The sequence below is a fragment of the Grammomys surdaster genome, unplaced genomic scaffold, assembly GCF_004785775.1.
Source record: "Grammomys surdaster isolate TR1022 unplaced genomic scaffold, NIH_TR_1.0 375, whole genome shotgun sequence".
NCBI classification, from domain to species: Eukaryota; Metazoa; Chordata; class Mammalia; order Rodentia; family Muridae; genus Grammomys; species Grammomys surdaster.
Window position 1 is genome coordinate 1,888,016 of NW_021604794.1, and position 21,238 is coordinate 1,909,253.

The 21,238-nt window shown below is 37.3% G+C and overlaps 1 protein-coding gene across 2 annotated transcripts in view; it reads right to left on the reverse strand.

Moving 5' to 3' along the window:
• Window positions 1–21,238, reverse strand: part of LOC114632647 (contactin-associated protein-like 3) — a 161,352-nt gene that overhangs the window by 39,194 nt on the left and 100,920 nt on the right. For both annotated transcript variants that reach the window (XM_028781239.1, XM_028781240.1), the window contains 4 exons: window positions 19,623–19,729; window positions 13,385–13,504; window positions 10,778–10,978; window positions 1,427–1,583 (listed from right to left, as the gene is read on the reverse strand). In XM_028781239.1, the coding sequence (XP_028637072.1) occupies window positions 1,427–1,583; window positions 10,778–10,978; window positions 13,385–13,504; window positions 19,623–19,729 (585 nt within the window). The remainder of the gene's footprint in view (window positions 1–1,426; window positions 1,584–10,777; window positions 10,979–13,384; window positions 13,505–19,622; window positions 19,730–21,238) is intronic.

Here is a 21,238-nt window from a genome sequence, read left to right on the forward strand (position 1 = left end):
GTGATTGTATGCTCCTCTTATAAATTTTTAATTTGTAAAACTAAACTGACAGATTAGAAAACAAAATAAATGCAATCCCTCTATAAGTAAGTAGTATACAGACTAGTGTGTGTGAAATTTTTCTGTGACATGCTGAGTCCACTCACTGGCTAGACAGCACTCACCTTCTGTTGACCAGGTACTGTACCAGGCATTAAGTACACATAGTGTGGTAAAATATGTATATGAGTGTTTTACATCTTTGTCTGTAATGTGTGTGCCTGATGCCTGTGGAAGTCAGAAGATGGTGGTGGATCCCTGGAACTGGAGTTATGATGGTTGTGAGCTACAAGTTTAGTGCTTAGAATTTAATCTTAGGACTTCTGTAAGAGCAACACTTGTTCTTAACCACTGAGCAATTTTTCCAGCCCCAAATCAAAATTTTTAACTCTCATATGCAAAACTAAAACACTCATGGAATCATAGTTTAAAAATTAAAAAATATGGATGAATTAAATAATCTGGAGTGTGTAAAATATTTAATGGTGATGAAAGGTTATTTCTTTATTAAAAATAAGATCTCAAAACTTCTTCAATAGAAATATTTCCCCATTCACCCCATATTTTTTACTTATTCCCTATTATTTTCTGAAGAATATATTACTTGTGAAGCATGCCTAATTTGCAAATCCAAGTGATAAGTATTCTAAAATGTGAAAATTATCGAATTCTGGTATGATGCATAAAGTGGAAAATTTCACACCTGATGTCTTGTGATAGTTAAAACATATGTAAATTAAAATACTGCCTAAAATTACCTTCAGGCCACATGTATAAGGTGTATACAAATAAAATTCATGCCTAGACTTGGGTCACTTCTCTAAGATATATTACTAAGTGTATGTAAGTAATTCAAATCCAAAAATACCTGAAACCCTTCTGAAACCTCTACAGCACTCTTACAACTTCGTTTGCAAATATATTTTCGATGTAACTTTTTTCATTTCTGTCCTAAATTTCCTTTCATGGCAGACCCGGGCCTATTGCAAATAACTGTAGCTACTGAGCACAGAAGTTAGCTATTAGTCCAGGGAGATGAGATTATTAGTAAAGGTTTTAGCAGACCTGGGCTTTTCTTGATTGCCCAGACCCTTCCCTTAATAGAAAAGAATACTACTCCATAAATGCTTATGTTCTCCATATGATGTGCTTTTCAGGTTGACTGCTTCAAATAAATATTTGGTCTACAATTATATATTCACTTAGAAAAGATACAATGATCTGTCTGACCATATTTCATTCAAATATATTTTAACTTGTTTGAACAAAAGTTATTTTTTAAATTTCAGCTCACATGATAATTATGCACAAAATACTGATTTATTTATTTATTTATTTATTTATTTATTTATTTATTTGTGGTGCAGGAAAATCATGTAGAAATCACCATTCATTGAGGTCAGCATCACAGTTGCAGTGGTATTGAGAATCAATGCAGTTCCCTTCTAATCCACAAGTACACTTTTGAGGATCAGGCAGAGAACCTCCCCAGTAAGTGTATGTTTCATTGGTTCTTCCAACCCACCAGCTCAGTGAGGTTCCATCTGAAAGACAAGTATGAGAATGATGACACCTATTGCTACCCCATTGCCCCAGTCACCACCATTCCAACATAGTTCCTTTACTTCCAGGCTTAACAAGTGTGGTTGCTGTGTGTGTGCATGTGTGTATGAGAGATAGGTAGAGAGATATAGATAGATAGATAAGTCTTAATTTTATCCAAACAGGAAATGGTTTTTCTAAAAAATACTTTATGAATTCTCTCTCCCAATGTTTCAATATACAAAGTCATTTATTCCCACTTATTTTTCTATTATTATGAAATGAGTTCTTAATTTCATTGTGCATGAGATTGTACATTCTCTAGAAGGGAATATAAATTCAAGCCATTGAAAGAACCATCAAAACAAAATCCAACCTAATTTACAAAATAAAATGATCCTGTTTGAAAAATAAGATGTTCACCAAGACAGATTAATGTTTGTACTGAGACTCAGCTCAATCTTACCAAGTCTCTTTTCTTGAGGACACTCATATATACTAAGCATTTGGGAAGGTATGAGTTCCCTGTGAGGATTTAATATATGCTTTTATATACATGAGTTTTTCTTCCATTGTGTAGCCTGGCTATTTATTTGGAGGGTCAAGAAATTTCACTAATATGCCTTTTTTTAATGCTTTAGGTAATATTATTCTCAGAAGCCAAGTGCTCTGTCACCTAGTTCTGTCAGTGGTACCGGTGCTCAGGCTATCCCTCAGCACTGGACATGACTAAATGACAGACCAAGACATTGTGTTTGTTCTTTAGAACCATGCACTAAAACAGAAAGTGATATTGAGGATGAGAAAGAGTGTATTCTGTAGTGCATGTAGAGTGGTTACAGAACTAGGTGGCAAGGACAATCACTCAGAAGCATGAATGGGAGGAGCCAAATGGCAGTCATCAAGACATGAGGTCACAAGAAGCAAAGGAACCGGGTTAACTCAGGACAAACCTCAAAACATAATATGCTTCGTTTGGTGCCATATTTCAAATGTGTATGTTGTCATCACTGGGCCTGGATCTGGAATTTTTTTCAGCGTCTACATTAACATCTATTACAACTGAATTATAACTCATTCTTCAATAGGATATCTGTAATTACTGTTACTTTCACCTAATCACCACTCAAAAGAAAGACATGGAAAGTTAAAAGTGGTACTGTTTAGTTTGTAAGGAAATAAATATTTAGAACATCAAAAACTTATCTCTAGGAAGTGATAACTATTCAGAAAGTGTAATGTTCTTCTCTGAATGCTATTTTTTCTTAAAACAATGTTCACCACTGCACTTGCATGTATGTAGAGCAAAATCTTATTATATCCTAAATGTACAAAAATAAATTTGCATCTAAAAAGGAGTACATTTTCAGAGGTAGTTAATGTCATTGAGTTTGTTCAAATGCTTTAAAACAGCAGTTCTCAATCTGCAGGTTGAAATCCCTACGGGGGTTGGTTAAGGCCATTAAAAAAACCAGATATTTACATTATGATTCATAACAGTAGCAAAATTTTAGTTATAAAGTAGCAATGAAAATAGTTTTATGGTTGTAGGAGGATTCACCACAACATGAGGAAGTATATTAGAGGGTTATAGCATTAGGAAGGTTGAGAACCACAGCTTTAAAGTATTACAGAGAACTCAGGAATACCAGCAAAACTTTCAGCATCCATGGAGAAATCCTCTGTAGGTCCCACCCTTTACTGAGCAGTTAGCTACTGGCAGTGGGTAGCTGCTGAGGGAGGAAGAATCATCCTTTTGAAGGTGTGACTACTGTAGGTTTTCCATGCTCTAGTCTATGGCAAAACACTCTTACACATATAGACAGCACTAACTGGACTTAGAGAGTTATATATTTTAAAAAACAAGAGACATGAAGTCAGGACAGGAATGTTTGGGGGTAGAAAATGGGAGGGATTAGAAAGTGGGGAATATATATGATATTTCACTGTATACATGTATGACATTCTCAAAAATAAAGAAAAATTATTAAAAACATAAAAGAAGATCTAGAAAATAATGACAAAATTTAACGGGACTTCCAGACTGGAAGAAGAAGAATAGAATAGAGAAGACAGATCTCTTTCAGAAAATCCTATATATAAAATAAGACAATCAAAGGAGACTCGGATAGGTGGAAAAAAGACGGTAAGTTGGTTGTGACCCTATAACTTAAGTAAAACTATTGAGACTTACATGGGGTCTTATTACAACTCCTCACCTGTATTAAAACTTGTAAAAGGGAAGAAACTAACAAAGGTTAACACAGATATCTAAATAACGAACATTAGTGGGAAATCAGTAAGGCCAAAACAAAATACTCTTTCTATTCTTAATTGATACAGAGGTAACAGTTAACTCAAAATAATACATCAGTGAAGTATTGGTTAGAAATAAATATTATGGGTAAATGAATAAAATGATTGCAAAGTCGCTTCTAGTCTGCTCCTCCACCCGGGCCATATTGGAGGCCTATACCCTTCCACACCTTATTGTCACCCATGAGGTCTGCTGTAACCAGGCACACAGGTGAGACTCCCGCCCAAATACCAAAGCCAGCTGGGACACCCACAGAGCCCAGTTGATGAGGATCTACCCCATCTGCCGAGCTCCATCTCTCTTCTGGTCTGCTCCTCTACATGGGCCAGATTGGTGGGCCCAATACCCTTCTCCAATACCACACAGCCTCTGCCTGTTCTGAGGAGGTCTGCAGTAAATGGAGACATAGCCTACCTCTCTCTCAAGAGGTCTGAAGTAACCAGGAACACAAGAAGTCTGCTGTAACCAGGGACACAGTTCTTCTGGTCTGCATGTCCACCTACAACTGGGGCAGATCCTGCCTCCAAAGCCTACTTGTCTCCCAGGACATTTGCCCTAACCAGGAAGACAGGAGGTCTGCCCTAACCAAGGATAGAAGATCCCACACCTACCCCCAACCAGAGACTGCACTGCCTGACTCCTAGTAAACTGGCTCTAACCTGGGTCACAGAGCTCTACCTGCCTCCAAGGAGGCTGGCTCCAGTCAGAGACGCTCAGGTCAGTTAACACCAGAGATATCCAGATGGCAAGAGGCAAGTGCAAGAACATAAGCAACAGACACCAATAAAAGTCAGCAGCATCAAAACCTAGTTCTCCCACCATAGCAAGCTCTGGATACCCGAATACATCTGAAAACCAAGATCTCATCTAATGAAGATGATAGAGACCCTTAAGGAGGATATAAATAACTCCCTTAAAGAAATACAGAAAAACACAGGCAAACAGGTAGAAGCCCTTAAAGAGAAAACAAAAAATAAATCCCTTAAAGAAATATAAGAAAATACAATCAAGCAGGTATTGACCCTAGAGATGAACAACTCAGCAAAGAGATCAGGGGTTACAAATGCAAACATTACCAACAGAATACAAAAAATAGAAGAGAGAATCTCAGGCACAGAAGATACCATAGAAGATATCAACACATCAGTTAAAAAAAATTAAAAAGGGTAAAAAGCTCCTAACCCAAGTGAAAAGATCAAACTTAAGAATAATAGGAATAGAAGAGAGTGAAGATTCCCAGCTCAAAGGGCCAGAAAACATCTTCAACAAGATCATAGAAGAAAATTTCCCTAACCTAAAAAAAGAGATGACCATAAATGTACAAGAAGTCTACAGAACACCAAGTAGATTGGACCAGAAAAGATAAATCCTTCTGTTATATAATAATCAAAACACTAAATGCACAGAACAAAAAAAAAGAATATTAAAATCTGTAAGAGAAAAAGGCCAAGTAATATATAAAAGCAGACTTATCAAAATTACATCAAACTTCTCAACAGAGACTTCAAAAACCAGAAGATCCTGGACAGATGTGATCCAGACTCTAAGAGAACACAAACTTCAGCCCAAGATACTATACCCAGCAAAACCCTCAATCATCATAAATGGAGAACCCAAGATATTCCATGACAAAATCAAATTTAAATAATAGCTTTCTACTAATCAAGTCCTATAGAGGATACTGGAAAAAAACCCTCCAACATAAGGAGGGCAACTACTCCCAAGAAAACACAAAAAAATTAAACATCTCATGACAAACCCATAAGAAGAGAATCACACACACATAATATGACCTTCAGGAACAAATATAACAGGAACTAACAATCATCTGTCTTTACTATCTCTCAACATCAATGGACTCAATTCCCTAATAAAAAGACACAGGCTAACAGACTGGATAAATAAACAGGATCTAGCATTTTGCTGCATACAAGCCAGTTACTCTGATACCTAAACCATATAAAGACCCAACAAAGAAGGAGAACTTGAGGTCAATTTTGCTATGAATATCAATGCAAAAGCACTCAATAAAATTCTCACTAAATTTGAGAACACATCAAAACCATTATTCACCACTATCAAGTAAGCTTCATTCTAGGGATGCTGGGATGGTTCAATATACGAAAATCCACCAATGTAATACATTATATAAACAAACTCAAAGAAAAAAAATCACATGATCATCTCATTAGATGTTAAAAAAGCCTTAGATAAAATCTAACACCCCTCCCTTCATGTTAAAAACCTTGGAGAGATCAGGAATACATGGGCAGATCCCTAAACATAATTAAAGCAATATATAGGCAATCAACAGCCAACATCAAATTAAATGGGAAAAAAAATAGAAGCAATCCCACTAAAATCAGGGACAAGACAAGACTGCCCACTATATCTCCCTATCTATCCAATATAGTACTTGAAGTTCTAGCCAGAGCAATTAGACAACAAAAGGAAATAGGGGAATACAAATTGGAAAAGAAGAAGTCAAAGTATCACTATTTGTAGACAATATGATAGTATACACAAATGACCCACAAAATTTCCCCCCCAGAGAACTTCTATAGTTGATAAACAACTTCAGCAAAGTGTCAGGATATGAAATTAATTCAAATCAGTAGCATTCCTTTATACAAATGATAAGTAGGCTGAGAAAGAAATTAGGGAAACAACACCCTTCACAATAGCCACAAATATTATAAAATATCTTGGTGTAGCTCTTACCAAACAAGTGAAAGATCTGTACAAGAAGAACTTCAAATCCCTGAAGAAAGAAATCAAAGAAGACCTCAGAAGTTGGAAAGATCTCCCATGCTCATGGACTGGTAGGATTAACATAGTAAAAGTGTGGTCATCTTATCTAAAGCAATCCTCATCAAATTTCTAACACAATTCTTCAGAGACATGGAAAGAGAAATTCTCAACTTCATATGAAAAACAAAAAAACCCAGGATAGCCAAAACAATTCCTAACAATAAAAGATCTGGGGTAATCACCGTCTCTGACCTCAAGCTGTACTACAAAGCAATAGTGATAAAGGCCACATGGTATTGATACAGAGACAGACAAATTGATTAATGGAATAGAATTGCAGACCTGGTAATAAACTGACACACCTATGGACACTTGACCTTTGACAAAGAAGCCAAAAAAAAAAGTGAAAAAAGAGCATTTTCAATAACTGGTGCTGGTCTAACTGGTGGTCTGCATGTAGAAGAGTAAAAATAGATCTATATTTATCACTTTGCACAAGTCCAGGTGAATCAAGGACCTAAACCTAAAACCAAATACACTGAATCTAATAAAAGAGAAAGTGGGAAAGAGCATTGAACTCATTGGTACAGAGAGAAATTTCTTGAACAGAACACCAACGACTCAGGCTCTAAGATCAACAGTAGATAAATGGGACCTCATGAAACTGAAAAGCTTCTGTAAGGCAAAAGACACTGTCACTAGGACAAATCAACAATCTACAGATTGGGGAAAATAAAAAAAAATCTTCACCAACTCCACATCTGATAGAGGGCTAATATCCAAAATACATAAAGAACTCAATAAGTTAACCTCCGAAAAAAAAAAAAAACAAATAACACAATTAAAAAATGGGGTGCAGAGCAAAGCAGAGCTTATTTGTCATAGCCAGAAGCTGGAAACAGCCTAGATGTTCCTCAACAAAAGAATGAATACAAAAAATGTGGTTCATTTACACAATGGAATACTATTTAGATACTAAGAACGAGGACATAATGAGTTTTGCAGGCAAATGGATAGAACTAGAAAATATCATTTTCAGTGAAGTAGCCCAGACCCAAAAGACCCATGGTATGTACTCACTGATAAATGGATATTAGCCAAACAAACAAACAAACAAACAAACAAAAACACCCCCTCCGGAATTCCTAGGATACAACCTACAGACCGTAAGAAGTTTAACAAGCAGGACAGCCCAAGTGAGGATGCTTCAATCCTATTTAGAAGGGGGAAAAAATAATCACAGGAGAAAGAGTGAGGGAGCGACCTGGGTGGGAGAAGGAAGGGGGAGGGGAAAGGGGAGACAGGATTAGGCATGGGTGTGGGGAACAGGAGAGAAGTTGAGAGGGCCAGGAGAATGAATGGAAATATACAACCTCTGGGGATGGGAGGTAGGGGGACCCTCTAGAAAGTCCTAGAGACTTCGCAGGTGAAAGATTCTCAGGACTCAATTGAGATGACCTTAGCAAAAATGCCCAACACTGGGGAGAAGGAACTCGAAGAGTCCACCTCCAGTAGATAGACAGGGCCTCAAGTGGAGGGACAGGGTTACCAACCCACAGTCAAAATTTCTGATCCAGAATTTTTCCTGTCTAAAAGAATTATAGGGACAAAAATGGAGAAGAGACCAAAGGAAAGGTGGCCCAGTGACTAGCCCAACTTGGGATCCATCTCATGTGGGGGGCTCAAGGCCTGACACTATTACTGATGCTATGATGTGCTTATAGACAGGAGTCTAGTACGGCTGTCCTTGGAGAGTCCCTACCAGCAGCAGACTGAGACAGATGTAGATACTTATAACCAATCATTGGACTGAAGTTGGGGACCCCTTTGGAGGAATTAGGGGAAGGATTGAAGAAGCTGAAGGGGTGGGTAACCCCATAGGAAGACCAGCAATCTCAATTAACCCGGACCTCTGGGAGCTTCCAGAGTCTGAGTCACCAACCAGGCAGCATACATGGGCTGTTCTGTGGCCCCTGGCACATATATAGCAGAGGACTGCCTGGTCTGGCCTCAGTAGGAGGAGATGTGTCTAATCCTAAAAAGACTTGAGGCCTCATGGAAGGAGGATGCCCAGTGGTGGGGGGAGCACGCTCTTGGAGGCAAGGGGAAGGGAGAATTGGATGAGGAACTGTGGGAGAGAAGACTGGGGGCAGGAAAATGGCTGGAATGTAAATAAATAAAATAATTAAAAAGTGATTCCAAAGTCATGAGATACAACAGAGTATCAGCATTACCAATGAGGTAGATTAGGGCTATTTGAAAGTAGAAATAAATTAGTTATAAAATGAAATTCATGTCCAAAGGCAATCAATTCAAAATTAAAACAATGGAATCAGATACTCAGTTAAAACAAGATAAAGAGAGGAAGGATCTCAAAGCAGAAGTTGTAGCTGGAGAAATGGCTCAGCCATTAATATTTATGCTCACAATCAAACAGAGAGGAAAAGAAAATTAACAGAGTCAGGTACAATGGTACATGCTTGGGATTCTAACACCTGGGAGATATTCTCAGCTGTATCAGGCATTTTGGCTACCTGAGGTCCTTTCTCAAAAGGAAACAAACAAAAGCAAACCAGGAACAACTGCTGAGGTTTGATTATGGTTTGTCTCCCAAAGATTCCTGTTAGGGATGCTGGATCCTCAGCACCCAATGTGGCAGTGAAAACCAGTGTGGCCTTGAAGAAATGGGGTTTAGTGGGAAGGCCTTGGGGTGCTGCATTTGGAACTGATTAAGATCGTAGGACCTCATGTTAAGTCTCATTTGGCAAGTTGTTCTAAGAAAAAGACTGACCCCTGAATCTTTTGCTCTGGCATCTTGTTTGGTCACATGATCTCTCGTTCTTTGCCCTTACCCACAGACACTCCCATCATATCATGTTTGGTCTGTCTTGGTGTTATATAGCAAGAGAGACCTCATCAGATTTGAGTGAATGCTGGTGGCATCCCCTTGAGCTTCAAGAACTATGAGTTATATAAAACCTTTCTTCCTTATGCTATCCAGCCTTATAGTATACCACTTTGGCATGGAGATTAAAGTAGAGTGATAGAACAACAAATAGATGCTATAATACCCAAATATTAATCAAAGCACCAAACAAACACTTTAAGCACTAATATGCCAATTAAAAAACAGAGAGTGTCAGAGTAGACAAAAACAAACAAACAACAACAAAAACTCACAAAACAAATACAAAAAAGATGAAACTATATGCTCTGGACCAAAATTCCTTTTAATGAAAACAGTTTTAGAAGTAAAGAGATCTATACTATCCTGGCACAACTAAAATAAAGCTGGACGCCATAGAGATGATTCAATGAGTAAAGTACTTGCCACACAAGTATCAGGACCGAAGTTCAGATCTCTAGAACACACGTAAAGGCTGGGTATGGTCTGTAACCCCATCAATGAAGGATATGGAGACAGATGGATTCACTGGCCTGCCAGCCTAGCCAATTGGTGAACTCTAGGTTCAGTGTGAGACTTTGTCTCAAAAAATTAGTGGAGAATAATTAAAAAAACACACACAAGTGTTAACTTCTGATCTCAACCTGTATATGTACACATGTTAATGAACACTATGCCCACATACACACAGCTAGAGTATCTATATCAATCTCAAAGACAAGTTTGGAGAAAGGAAATAAATCATCAGGAATAAAGAGGGGTGAGATACAATGAAAAAGTGGCCAATTTTTCTATGATACATAATAATTTTAATGTGAATTCTTTCAACAAAAGAGAATCAAAGCATAAGAGTCAAAAGCTGACAGAACTGCAAGGACATGCAGAGAAACATATTCTAATATCTGGAGACTTGAACACTTCATGGTCATAATCAACAGATCCAGTTGGCAGAAAGCTAATGCTATTGTCAATACAAACTTTCCTTATATTAAAAAATGTTTGCCACTAGTTGTATCCATACACACTAAACATTAATTAAGATATCATGAGTGTTCTCTACTGCTTTGTGGTCCAATCAGAGCCTGATGGAATTAGGAAAGGCTTTGAGTAAACTTCCAGTAAATGACCTTGGCCTTTTTCTTCTGGAAGTTTACTGCACTCTATAGCCTGCAGAGCTATGCCTTTGCTCTATGTGCCCTTTCTGCATCACGCTGGGTCCTTACCTCCTGTATCCAATGGCCCCGAGGTCCTGCATTGTAGGTCCACCTGCTGCTCACAGTGGTCTGCAACCTCTACCACAGCATGCAGCTGTGCTGCACTGGCAGCATAGGAGAAGGTTGCAGAACGAATGTGTCCTTCTGGGCCACCTCTGACCGTCACCCCATCAGGCCCTCCATGATGAACAACAGTCCATGTTGTGTCTGCTGAGGGGGAACCAGACAGAAAAGAGACATCAGTAGGCTGCAGGGATGCTCACGAAGCACAGGCCAAAGTGATGTCAATACTAACTTTTAAAATAGCATTTGCATTCATGTGGGTTTCTGGTAACTTTTTGTGTTGGATTTGAATAGCAATGTATAGGCAGAACTCAACCTTTAGGAAAAAATACCAGGAGAACTGATGATTGAACTTTCATGTCACCATTTCTAAAGGCATATAATGAAAGAATGGCTTTCTGGTGTTTTAAATTGTTTACAACACTAGAACAAGGCCAAACCATGTGTGAATATTTTTTTATTATTTTAATGGTATTTTTTTTGTGTGTTTGTTGCTCTCATTGGATACATTTAAGAATGATACATATGATACATATGGAGAGAGAGAGAGAGAGAGAGAGAGAGAGAGAGAGAGAGAGAGAGAGGGAGAGAGGGAGGGAGGGAGGGAGGGGGCGGGGGCGGGGGCGGAGGCGGAGGCGGAGGCGGAGGCGGAGGCGGAGGCGGAGGCGGAGGCGGAGGCGGAGGCGGAGAGGCAGAAAGTGGTTTGAATGTACTTGGCCCAGGGAGTGGCACTATTTGAAGGTGTGTCTTTTTTGGAATAGCTGTGGCCTTGTTGGAGAAGTGTGTCACTGTCAGTGTGGGCTTTAAGACCTTCATTCTAGCTGCCTGAAAGCCAGTCTTGCCTAGTGGCCTTCAGATGAAGATGTAGAACGCTCAGCTCCTCCTGCATCATGCCTGCCTAGATGCTTCCTTGCTTCCACCTTGATGATAATGGACTGAACCTCTGAACCTGTAAGCCAGATCCAATTAAATGTCCTTAATAGAGTTGCCTTGGTCATGATGTCTCTTCAGAGCAATGCAAACCCTAAGTAAGACAGTATGTGTTTGTGTGTGTGTGTGTGTCTGTGTCTGTGTGTGTTTGTGTGTGTGTGTGTGTGTGTGTGTTTTCCCTCCTCCCACAGCTGGAGCTACCAGCAGCGAATAGTGCTAGAATCTGAATTTAGGTTCTCTTATTAACGGAGTCATCTCTCTATGCCCACATTTCAGAAATTTTAAGAGCTCAATTGTCAAAGGTACACGAGACAAATTTAAGAGTTTTATTCCTAACAAAATAAAACCGGAAGAAGACTGAGGAACAAAAGCCAATATTGTCTTGTGGTCACTAAAAATAGATGGACATACGTGCATGTGTACCTGTATACATGTATGTACCTGTATCCACACAAACACATATATGTTCTAAATATACTTATTTAAATTTTATAATTTTTTAAAACTGAAATTACTTCTTTTCTTAACTAATTAGAATATTTATTTACATCCCAAATGCTGCCCCCTGCCAGTCCCCCCCTCACAGAGTCCCTCCACTACACCCCTTCCTCTTCTCCTCTGAGAGAGTGCCCCCCTCCTGGTATCCTCACACTCTGGTGCATCAAGTCTCTGCAGGAATAGGCACCACCTTCCCCACTGAGGCCAGACAAGGTAGCCCAGCTAGAACATATCCCACAAACAGGCAACAGCTTTAGCCTCTGCTCCAGTTGTTGTTGGGGGACCCACATGGAGATTGAGCAGGACCTTCAGGTTTCATCATCTCCAGGACATTGCTGCATAGGTGGTTCTGAATCATTTAATGTTCCTTTGCTTTAATATTCTTTGACACTCTTTACTAGAATGTTTTAAGTTTCCTTGTATTTTCATTTGTCTGTTTTTTTTCCCTTGATTGTTGATGACCCATCTGGTACTGGCCAATTTATGAAACTTTAGAACATTTCAAAACAAATGAGAACTATTTATTCTAGATTTCTTCTTCTAGAGAGTTGGAAATGATGGGTGAAAGCACATTTCTATAAAAATAATCAATTATCATGTAATCTTCCATATTAAAGCTGGGCTTATTTGTAAAAATATCTAAACCATGGGTGGTTTATAATATCAAAAAATTAAATCTCCTTGATGATGAAAAAGTTGCATGCCCTGTAGATCGCTAAATTTTCTAAGTTACACATAAATTCTACCATATACATGCTGTTTCCTAGTACTTTAGGCAATTAGTATTTTTGTTTTAAACTGTAAAAAATCTTAGGATCAAGGCTTCATATTTATTGCTATAGATATGAACATATGTGATTGTGAGAAATGTAGGAGCAATAAGGATGACCTGGCATGGCTTTTGATTTTGTTACATATAATTTTATTTACAAAATATTAATACATATTTATGCAGCATTTCTACTTCTTAACATTATACAACTAACAAACTATTTTTATAATAGTCAACTATTTTATAATAGTCAAACTATTTTTATAATATTGTCAACTAAGTAGATTTTTGAATCTACTCTCATTCTGATTCTAGGTATAGCTCTTATACAAAGCTAAAGACTATTAACATACCTGTCATGTTGCAGTACACAAGAAATGGCACCAGTGGTCCACTTCCATCTACATCAATGTAGTAAAGTCCAGAAGGTCTCCCTCTGTGCCTGTGGGCTTCACAAGACTGTTCATAGATGGCTGTAGGGGAATACCATTTACCAGAAACACAGTGAATTCCTCAATATTTTCAATTATCGTCCAGAGGCTTCCATTTCTAAATTATAGATACATAAACTATATGATTCAGCATAGTTCTATTAATACATGTGGTATTATATTTGATTTGATAAAAGAAATATCAAATCTGTAAAATTAAAATTATTTTTATCAATAAGGTAGAAGGAAGTTATCAAATTATAATAAATTTGTGTTCAATAGTATTAGGTGCTACGTAAATTTGGTGTATGTTTCTATTTTTTTGTAAAAAGAAAATAGTATGTCAGTTATTAAAAATTAAGATGGCTTAGAAGACAAGAGTATTTGCTGCATGAACACCAGAGTTCAAATTCTCAGCACCTAGTTAAGAATCCAGGTGTGGCTGAGCATTCCTGTAACCCCAGTGTTGCATAAGGTGCAAATAGGAGGCTCAATGGGGGCTTGTTGTCTACCAGACTAACTCTAGATTCAGTGAGAGATCCTGTCTCAAGGAAATATATTGGAGAGAAATAGACACGCAATATCCTCCTCTGGTCTTTGTGGGCTGGGTACCCATTGACACATAAGAGCACACACACAAGTCAGAGGTTACACTGGGAATGTGATAACCTTTAAGAGAAAATAATTTTGTAACATGGAGATTATCCTCTCTCTGTGTACATGTTTTCTCTCACTTTTAAGTTAAGGATGAAAATTTTGAAGCACAGTATGAAAGAGTTAGGAGGTAGTCTTGGGGAAATTGTAGCTTCCAATCCTACATGCTGTTCATTCATAATTCTATTCAAACACATGACAAACATACATCAGAACTAAGTGCCAAAATTAAAGAAGGAAATTTTATTCCAGCTGTAATAACTTAACATTCAACAAATATTAGTTATAACCTACCTATGTAATATGGTATTATCCAACAAATACATGGTAAAAATATCTTTAAAATAATAAAGTAATTATACCCTTTGCTTTAAATGAACATTTAAAGACATGAATACAATTTATAAGAGAGCAACTCGTCTTCATTAAAAAAATAATTATGTTGAAAAGAAACTTCATTAAGCATTTTGAAAATGACAAATCATGGTAATTCAAACTCAAAACAGGAGAGAAAATATTTTGATGAATATATTTTTATATGTTCATTTATTCTGTATAATTGAACATTTTCATTTGTGCATATAAATATGTTACCAAGATAAGGGATCCCTAACTTTTAGCTTAAATTCTAAAAAAGATCATCAAAGCAACATTTTGATGTACAGAAAAGACATATTGAATGCATAAGAATGCAAATGGCCTCTTGAAGAAGGAACTTGATGAACCTCAACTGTGTCAGTTTCTTTCATTAGAGCCTCAAAGGTCAGGCTTTTGCTGTGCCAACAAGCTCATTTTGGCTTTGGAGACAAAACCCAAATGAACTAAACAAATGAACTGTGCCAAAAAAAAAAAAAACATTGTAAAAGGGAATGGGGTGCATTTATATCATTATTATAAGAATATTGAATTTTCTACATGTGTTTTCATAGATGTTAACTCAAAATATTTTCAAATCCTCAAGGAACATCAAGGAAAACAACAAAAATTGTGTAATATTGGTTCAAAGACTAAAATGAGTTCAAGAGATCATCATTAATCTGCCTCATATTTATCTATGTTTGAACTGGGCTACCGGCAAGCCCACTCCCGTGTTCCCTCACATACTGGCCTTGGAACATCATTAACCTTTATTGACCTTTTGAACAACAAACCTTTCCCTCAAACTACCCTACCTAGAGACCTCTGTGACTGTAACCAGACTCCTTTTTACAAATAATACCAATCCTAATTCCCACTAAGGAGCAATGATACAATTGCCCTTGGAACATATTTTCAAGATTGCTTTCTTGGATTGCAACCCAAATTAGCCCCATATAAATGTAATTTTCTTTTATCTTGACTGACTTTAATCTTTGTTTTTAAGAAAATTTGAAGGTAAGATATGGGTGTTATTTTTCTCTCATTTCATAAAATGGAATATTTAGAAAACTTTTTTCCAAAAAATTGTGTGTGGATGTCTGTGTATATATGCATGGAAATGTGTCAGAAACAAATTTTAAAGGGAATAGTGTGGATTTATAGCATTATCATAAGAACAACCTCAGATGTACTTTCTTTTTTTTTTTTTCTATCCATTCTTTTTTTTTTGAATTTTTTTAATTAGATATTTTATTTACATTTCATATGTTGTCCCCTTACCCCATCTCCCACCCACCCGGGAACCCCCTATCCCCTTACCCCTCCTCCTTCTTCTCTGTGGATATAACCCCTACCTACCCCCCCACTCCCACTTCCCCACCCTCAAAATTCCCACCCCCTGGGGCGTCCAGGCTTCATGAGGTCAAGGATCTCATCAGATGTACTTTCTTAGGTACCACTCACAGTCTACTTTTCTTGAGACAGAGTTTCTTGTTTGTTTGGAGATAACCAAATAGGCTGTTCTGGCTGTCCAGTGAACTGCAGGGATCACCTACTTCTGCCTTTCAGTGCTGAAATTACAAACACTGGCTACGATGCTCTGCTTTTATGTTAGTCCTGGAAATTGAAGTCAAGTCTTCATGCTTACATGGCAAACACTAAACTAAATGAGCCATCCCCTCAGCCAATAAAGATGCTTTTTGTTCATGGTGTGGAAGAATAAATCTTAAGTCTGAACAACTTTAAAGTAAACAATGTGAATCTCATTATCAATGTCATCCTAAAATGGCCCCAGAGTAAACTGTTGAAATCATCAGTGTTCTTTCAATAAATGTTATAAGTCAGATGGATTACTGTTCTGTCATTTTTTCATACATATGTTTTTAATTGTGCAAGTATTTATACATGTCCGACAGGATTTATACTCATGGTTAGATTTTTGTAGTAGGCTTAGCTAGAGAACATATAGCAAAGAGAATAATTGAAACTTTTGTTTCTCTGATTCCCTTGACTTTTTAAACGACAAAGAATACATGGATCAGTTACATGACTATACAAAAAATGATCACTTATCAATAAGTCTCATGACTAAGGGTTTGCTGAAACCCTGATTCATTCACATGGTACATCTATTTGAAAACCTCAAGTGCTAAAATCCACAATTATCAAGAACGTGATCATATCATGTTAAAATTTAAATGTTTGAGTGCTAGAGATAGATCAGTGGATAAGAGTACTGGCTGCTCTACCAGAGGACCACGGTTCCATTCCCAGCACCCACATGTCAGCTCACAACTGTAACTCCAGTTCCAGGGGATCTAGCATCTTGACAGACATACATACATGCAGGCAAAACATCAATGCACATAGAATAAGAATAAATAAATCATCTTTAAAAATTGAAATATTTCCCCTTTCAACCTTTTGGTATTTGGGGATTTACATTTGAATGCAGTGTATAGGCATGCATTATTAGTAAAACTAGTTCATGAATTAAACCTTGTAAAGGAAGTTGCTGAGTATGGAAGAAGATACAAAGGAGTTAAGGAAGATATCAAGACTTGATGTATAAGACTATGCTTAGAGAATAGAAGTTCTATAGAAGTAGAAGGTCTAATCTCTATGGCAGTTCTGTTATTTTGTAGAGTTACTCACACTTTGGTTTTAGAGAAATCCCTATAAAAAATAAAGTGTAGAAATAGAATCTTTCTAACCTTAATGTGTGTTTGATGGGTCAATCTGTAGGAGGGTTGGAGTAGATTGTCTTCTCCCTTGCCAGGCTCATACAGAACTTTGCTATTGGGAATCCAAGGGTCTCCACTAACTTCACTTGCATCCGTAAGTGGAGATATAACAATTTATACTCTGACTTCTCACTACAGTTCTTGAAAAAGATCAGGTAAATAAATCTGATGGAGTTGTGAAAAGATTTTGGTGGGCACTTGATGTGAGGTGAAACTGAGGACTTCAGTAGTTTGAACAAGAATGGCCCCTATAGGCTCCTCTGTTTAAATACTTACTCATTAGGGAGTGGCACTACTTGGGAGTGATCAAGGGATGAGTAAATATAGAGATGACAGGGTTTCAGCTTAGCTTGGTACCATCTACTGGTGGAACCTACTTGAGTCATTATCTGTCCATCCATTGACTCATTTGTTTGTCCATCTAGACCTGGACCTGCACCGCACCTCCATTGTCCAGAAAAGCTGTACCTTGCATCTGAAGCTAGACTAGATCTTGGGCTTGGTTTTGTAAGACTTTCAACAGCTCTCTATTATGCTCATTGTTCCTTAACATCTTGTCTAACTGCTTGCACTGATACTCTTTGCATCTCTGCCAGATCTCTGCCCCTGCCTCAAGTAAGGTATCTTTGAATTTCTTGAATTTTGCTATGACCTTTTAACCCCTTTGTAACCATTCTGTAACCTATAACACATATATAGATATATTTACTGTTTGATGTGTAAATTAAGGCTGGAACTTATGCTTGCCTACAATCAGTTATCAAGAAAAATCAGACTTCTTGGTAAACTGCAGTTAAAGAAACCAATGTAGCTTGTGTATTCACTGTTAGACATTAATTTCTAATATGGTGGAAAGACACAAACATGTCCACCTATGTTTCTGACATAACACATTACCACATATACCTATCCTGAGATTCCAGTTCAGTAGATTTGGGTGAGTCCTGAGAGTTTATATTTGTTACTAGCTCCCAGTTGTTCCTGGTACTATTGCTTAAAGACCACCTTTCAAGTGTCCTACAGTGAAGGTTCTGGAAACAGCTTCCTTAATTCAAATCATCACTGTGTCACCAAATAACTGGATGTCGAGCTTCTTAATCTCTTTCTTTCCTAGTCATTACAACGAAACCAATAATGGTCATTTATTCCTGATTTGCTCTAGAGTTTAATCAGTTGATTTATGGAATGCACTAGAAAAGGACAGACATACTTAAAAGCTCAATAAGTACACACTTTGTGATTCATTATCATCTCCACCAAAGAAAAATCACAATTTGAGAGACTTTAATTGCCTCTTCAAGGGTCATTTTTTTAAAAAATTCATAATTGTATTACATTCAAGCTTGAGAAAGCTTGGCAAATGATTATTTTTCCACCTTTCTCTGACTGAAAGGATTATAGGAATTAAATCCCAAGTAAAGGAACAAGCTGTTATAACATGTGTTCTTTATTTTATTTTGTTTTTACCCTGTACTATACAGTTTTTAAACCTTTATTTTTGTGTGTGGATTTATTTGCCTATATGTATATATGTGAGTGTATGTGTGTTCACATGCATGTGTATTGTATGTGCACATGCCTGTGGAGGCTAGAGGTTGACTTCAGTTTTCTTTTTAACAGCTCTCCACTTTAATTTAATTTTGTATTTTGAGATAGGGTTTCTTTGTGCTGTCCTGGCTGCCCTTAAACTTGCTTTGTAGACCAGGCTGGCATTAAACTAGGAGATCCACCTGTCTCTGCCTCCTGAGTGCTGGGATTAAAGACACATGCAACCATACACAGCTTCTACTTTAGTTTTTTGAGATGAAGTTTCTCACTCAACTTGGAGATTCCAATTTGTTTAGATTGGTTGACCAGCAGCTCCAACGATCCTCTTGCCTCTGTGTCCTGAAACATCTGTACTGACATTTCAGGCAGACTGCCGTGGGCTGGGACTGGGGAATCTCATGTATTCGTGCTTGCAAAGCAAGTACTTTCCCACCTAAATCACCTCCTTAGTCTACACCCTGTTTTATACATTATCCTACTAGATTACTTTTCTATTGCTGACAAGGTTCATTTAAGCTGAACTTAGTGTTATGTATTTATTTGTGTTCTCCCGCTGTCCTAGTGTTAGATGATGTTAAGTGTTGAGGCTGTGGCTCCGTGGCACAGCATTTGTCAATCATGTACAAAGCCTGGGTTTAATCTGTAGCATCAAGTAAGCAAATACATAAATAAACAATAAATAAAGTGGCTTAAAATAAACCAGACAGTAGTTGGGTGCTGCAATACTTATTCTGATGTGTCTGCATGCTTGGAGATACGCAGATAAACATAACTAATGGACAATGTAATAAAATTATCAAAATAGATAACAAAAAGACAAGGAAGTCACATCATAAGGATTGAGTTGTGAAGCTTACAGGAATGGCAAGTTGCTCCAGTGTAGCCTGTGCCTTCACAGTCACAGGAGAAGGTATCCCATGACTGGGTACATCCACTCCCATGCTCACAGTAGCTGGGCAAACACCTATAAGAAACCAAACATAATTACTATACCCTCTGGCTAACAGGGGTGTGTACAGGGGACTGGGAGGAAAGGAGTGAGGGGAAACTGCAGTTGGGATATAATGTATGAGAGGAGAATAAATAAAAAAGGTTAAAAATGGATTTATAGCATATACAGAAAATTCAACATGACCAGTGAGCACCGAGTCTGCCATCAAAGTTTCTATTAATAACAATAATTTTAGATAATGGATTTTGTTGTATTTGACAGCTTAATTTGAAACATACCTTATTTTTCATTTCCAATATCAAAATACTGGCATTATGTGCCTAGCAAAATTTATTTCATATATGGAATAAAATTCATTAAAGGTCAATTTAGTAATTGTAGACATTTTTAAAGAAAGGAGTTGCAGGAAAGGAGAAGAGAAAGGACAGGGATGTTTTCTGTATTATAGCAACGTGCTTTGAGAAATATTGAATACATTTTTAAAAGGCATGCAGTTGTCTTTTACCTTTAGGGTAAGCAATCAGTTTTAAAGAGGTAATGTTGCTAAGATGTCAGTACTACTCAGATCTGCCTACACATTCGGTTCAACATCTCTCAAAAACTCAATGACGTTTTGTTTTCTTTCTTAAAAACTTGGGAAAAAGTCTACTCTAAAGTTGAAAAGAATCACTAGGAATCCTGAATAGTCAAAACAACCAGGAAAAGAAAGAACAAAGTGAGAGGTACCCAATACTTCCATAGTCTTCTGGATGTAAACAAATCATGTTTTGTGAGTCGTTGGCAATATATCTAAACAATAACTTACAAGTGGGGAAAAAATCACACACATTTCTCTGTTAGCCGACAGCTCATGTCATTTACATTCACGCCTGTCAGACGGCCTCTATGAGCTGCACTGATGGCTGAGTTGGGCTGCATGTTGCCTGTCAAGCAGGTGCACACTCAGCCAGTGACTAGAACCTTCTCAGCACACTTCCCTGTGACCAGAGTCTGGAGTTTTCCAGTGGATGCAATCTTGGGTCTACTTCAAGAATTCTAATTTCACAGGTAATTGTGAAAGCAACTGGAGCAACTTCCTGCACAATGCACCTTCATCTTTAAATTAATTATTTTTTTCCTTCAAAACAACCAACATTCACAGAGAGAAATGTTTTGTGTCAAATTAAGTTTCTATGAGTGAATTTTGTATTCGGTAGAATTATGGTCTTTTAATACATCATCAGATATGATTATAAACCAAAACTTGCTTAGCTGGCAACTGCACAGTTAATGTTTAAAGTAGTAAAATTAACTTTCTCCATGAAGTAGAAGGTGATAAATCCTATTTGTAGGTATAACTTTAAAATTTTTAAGCAGTATCAAATTAATCTTTATTTTGGGTTTATCTTGGTTGACATGTAACAATAATTGTACAGATTTTGAGGTATTGTGTTATATTTTCATCCATGTTAAGTATTATTTGTTGTTGGCAGTGGACATCAAGGAGAAAACACTAAAGCACAGAATTTATAAAACTAATGT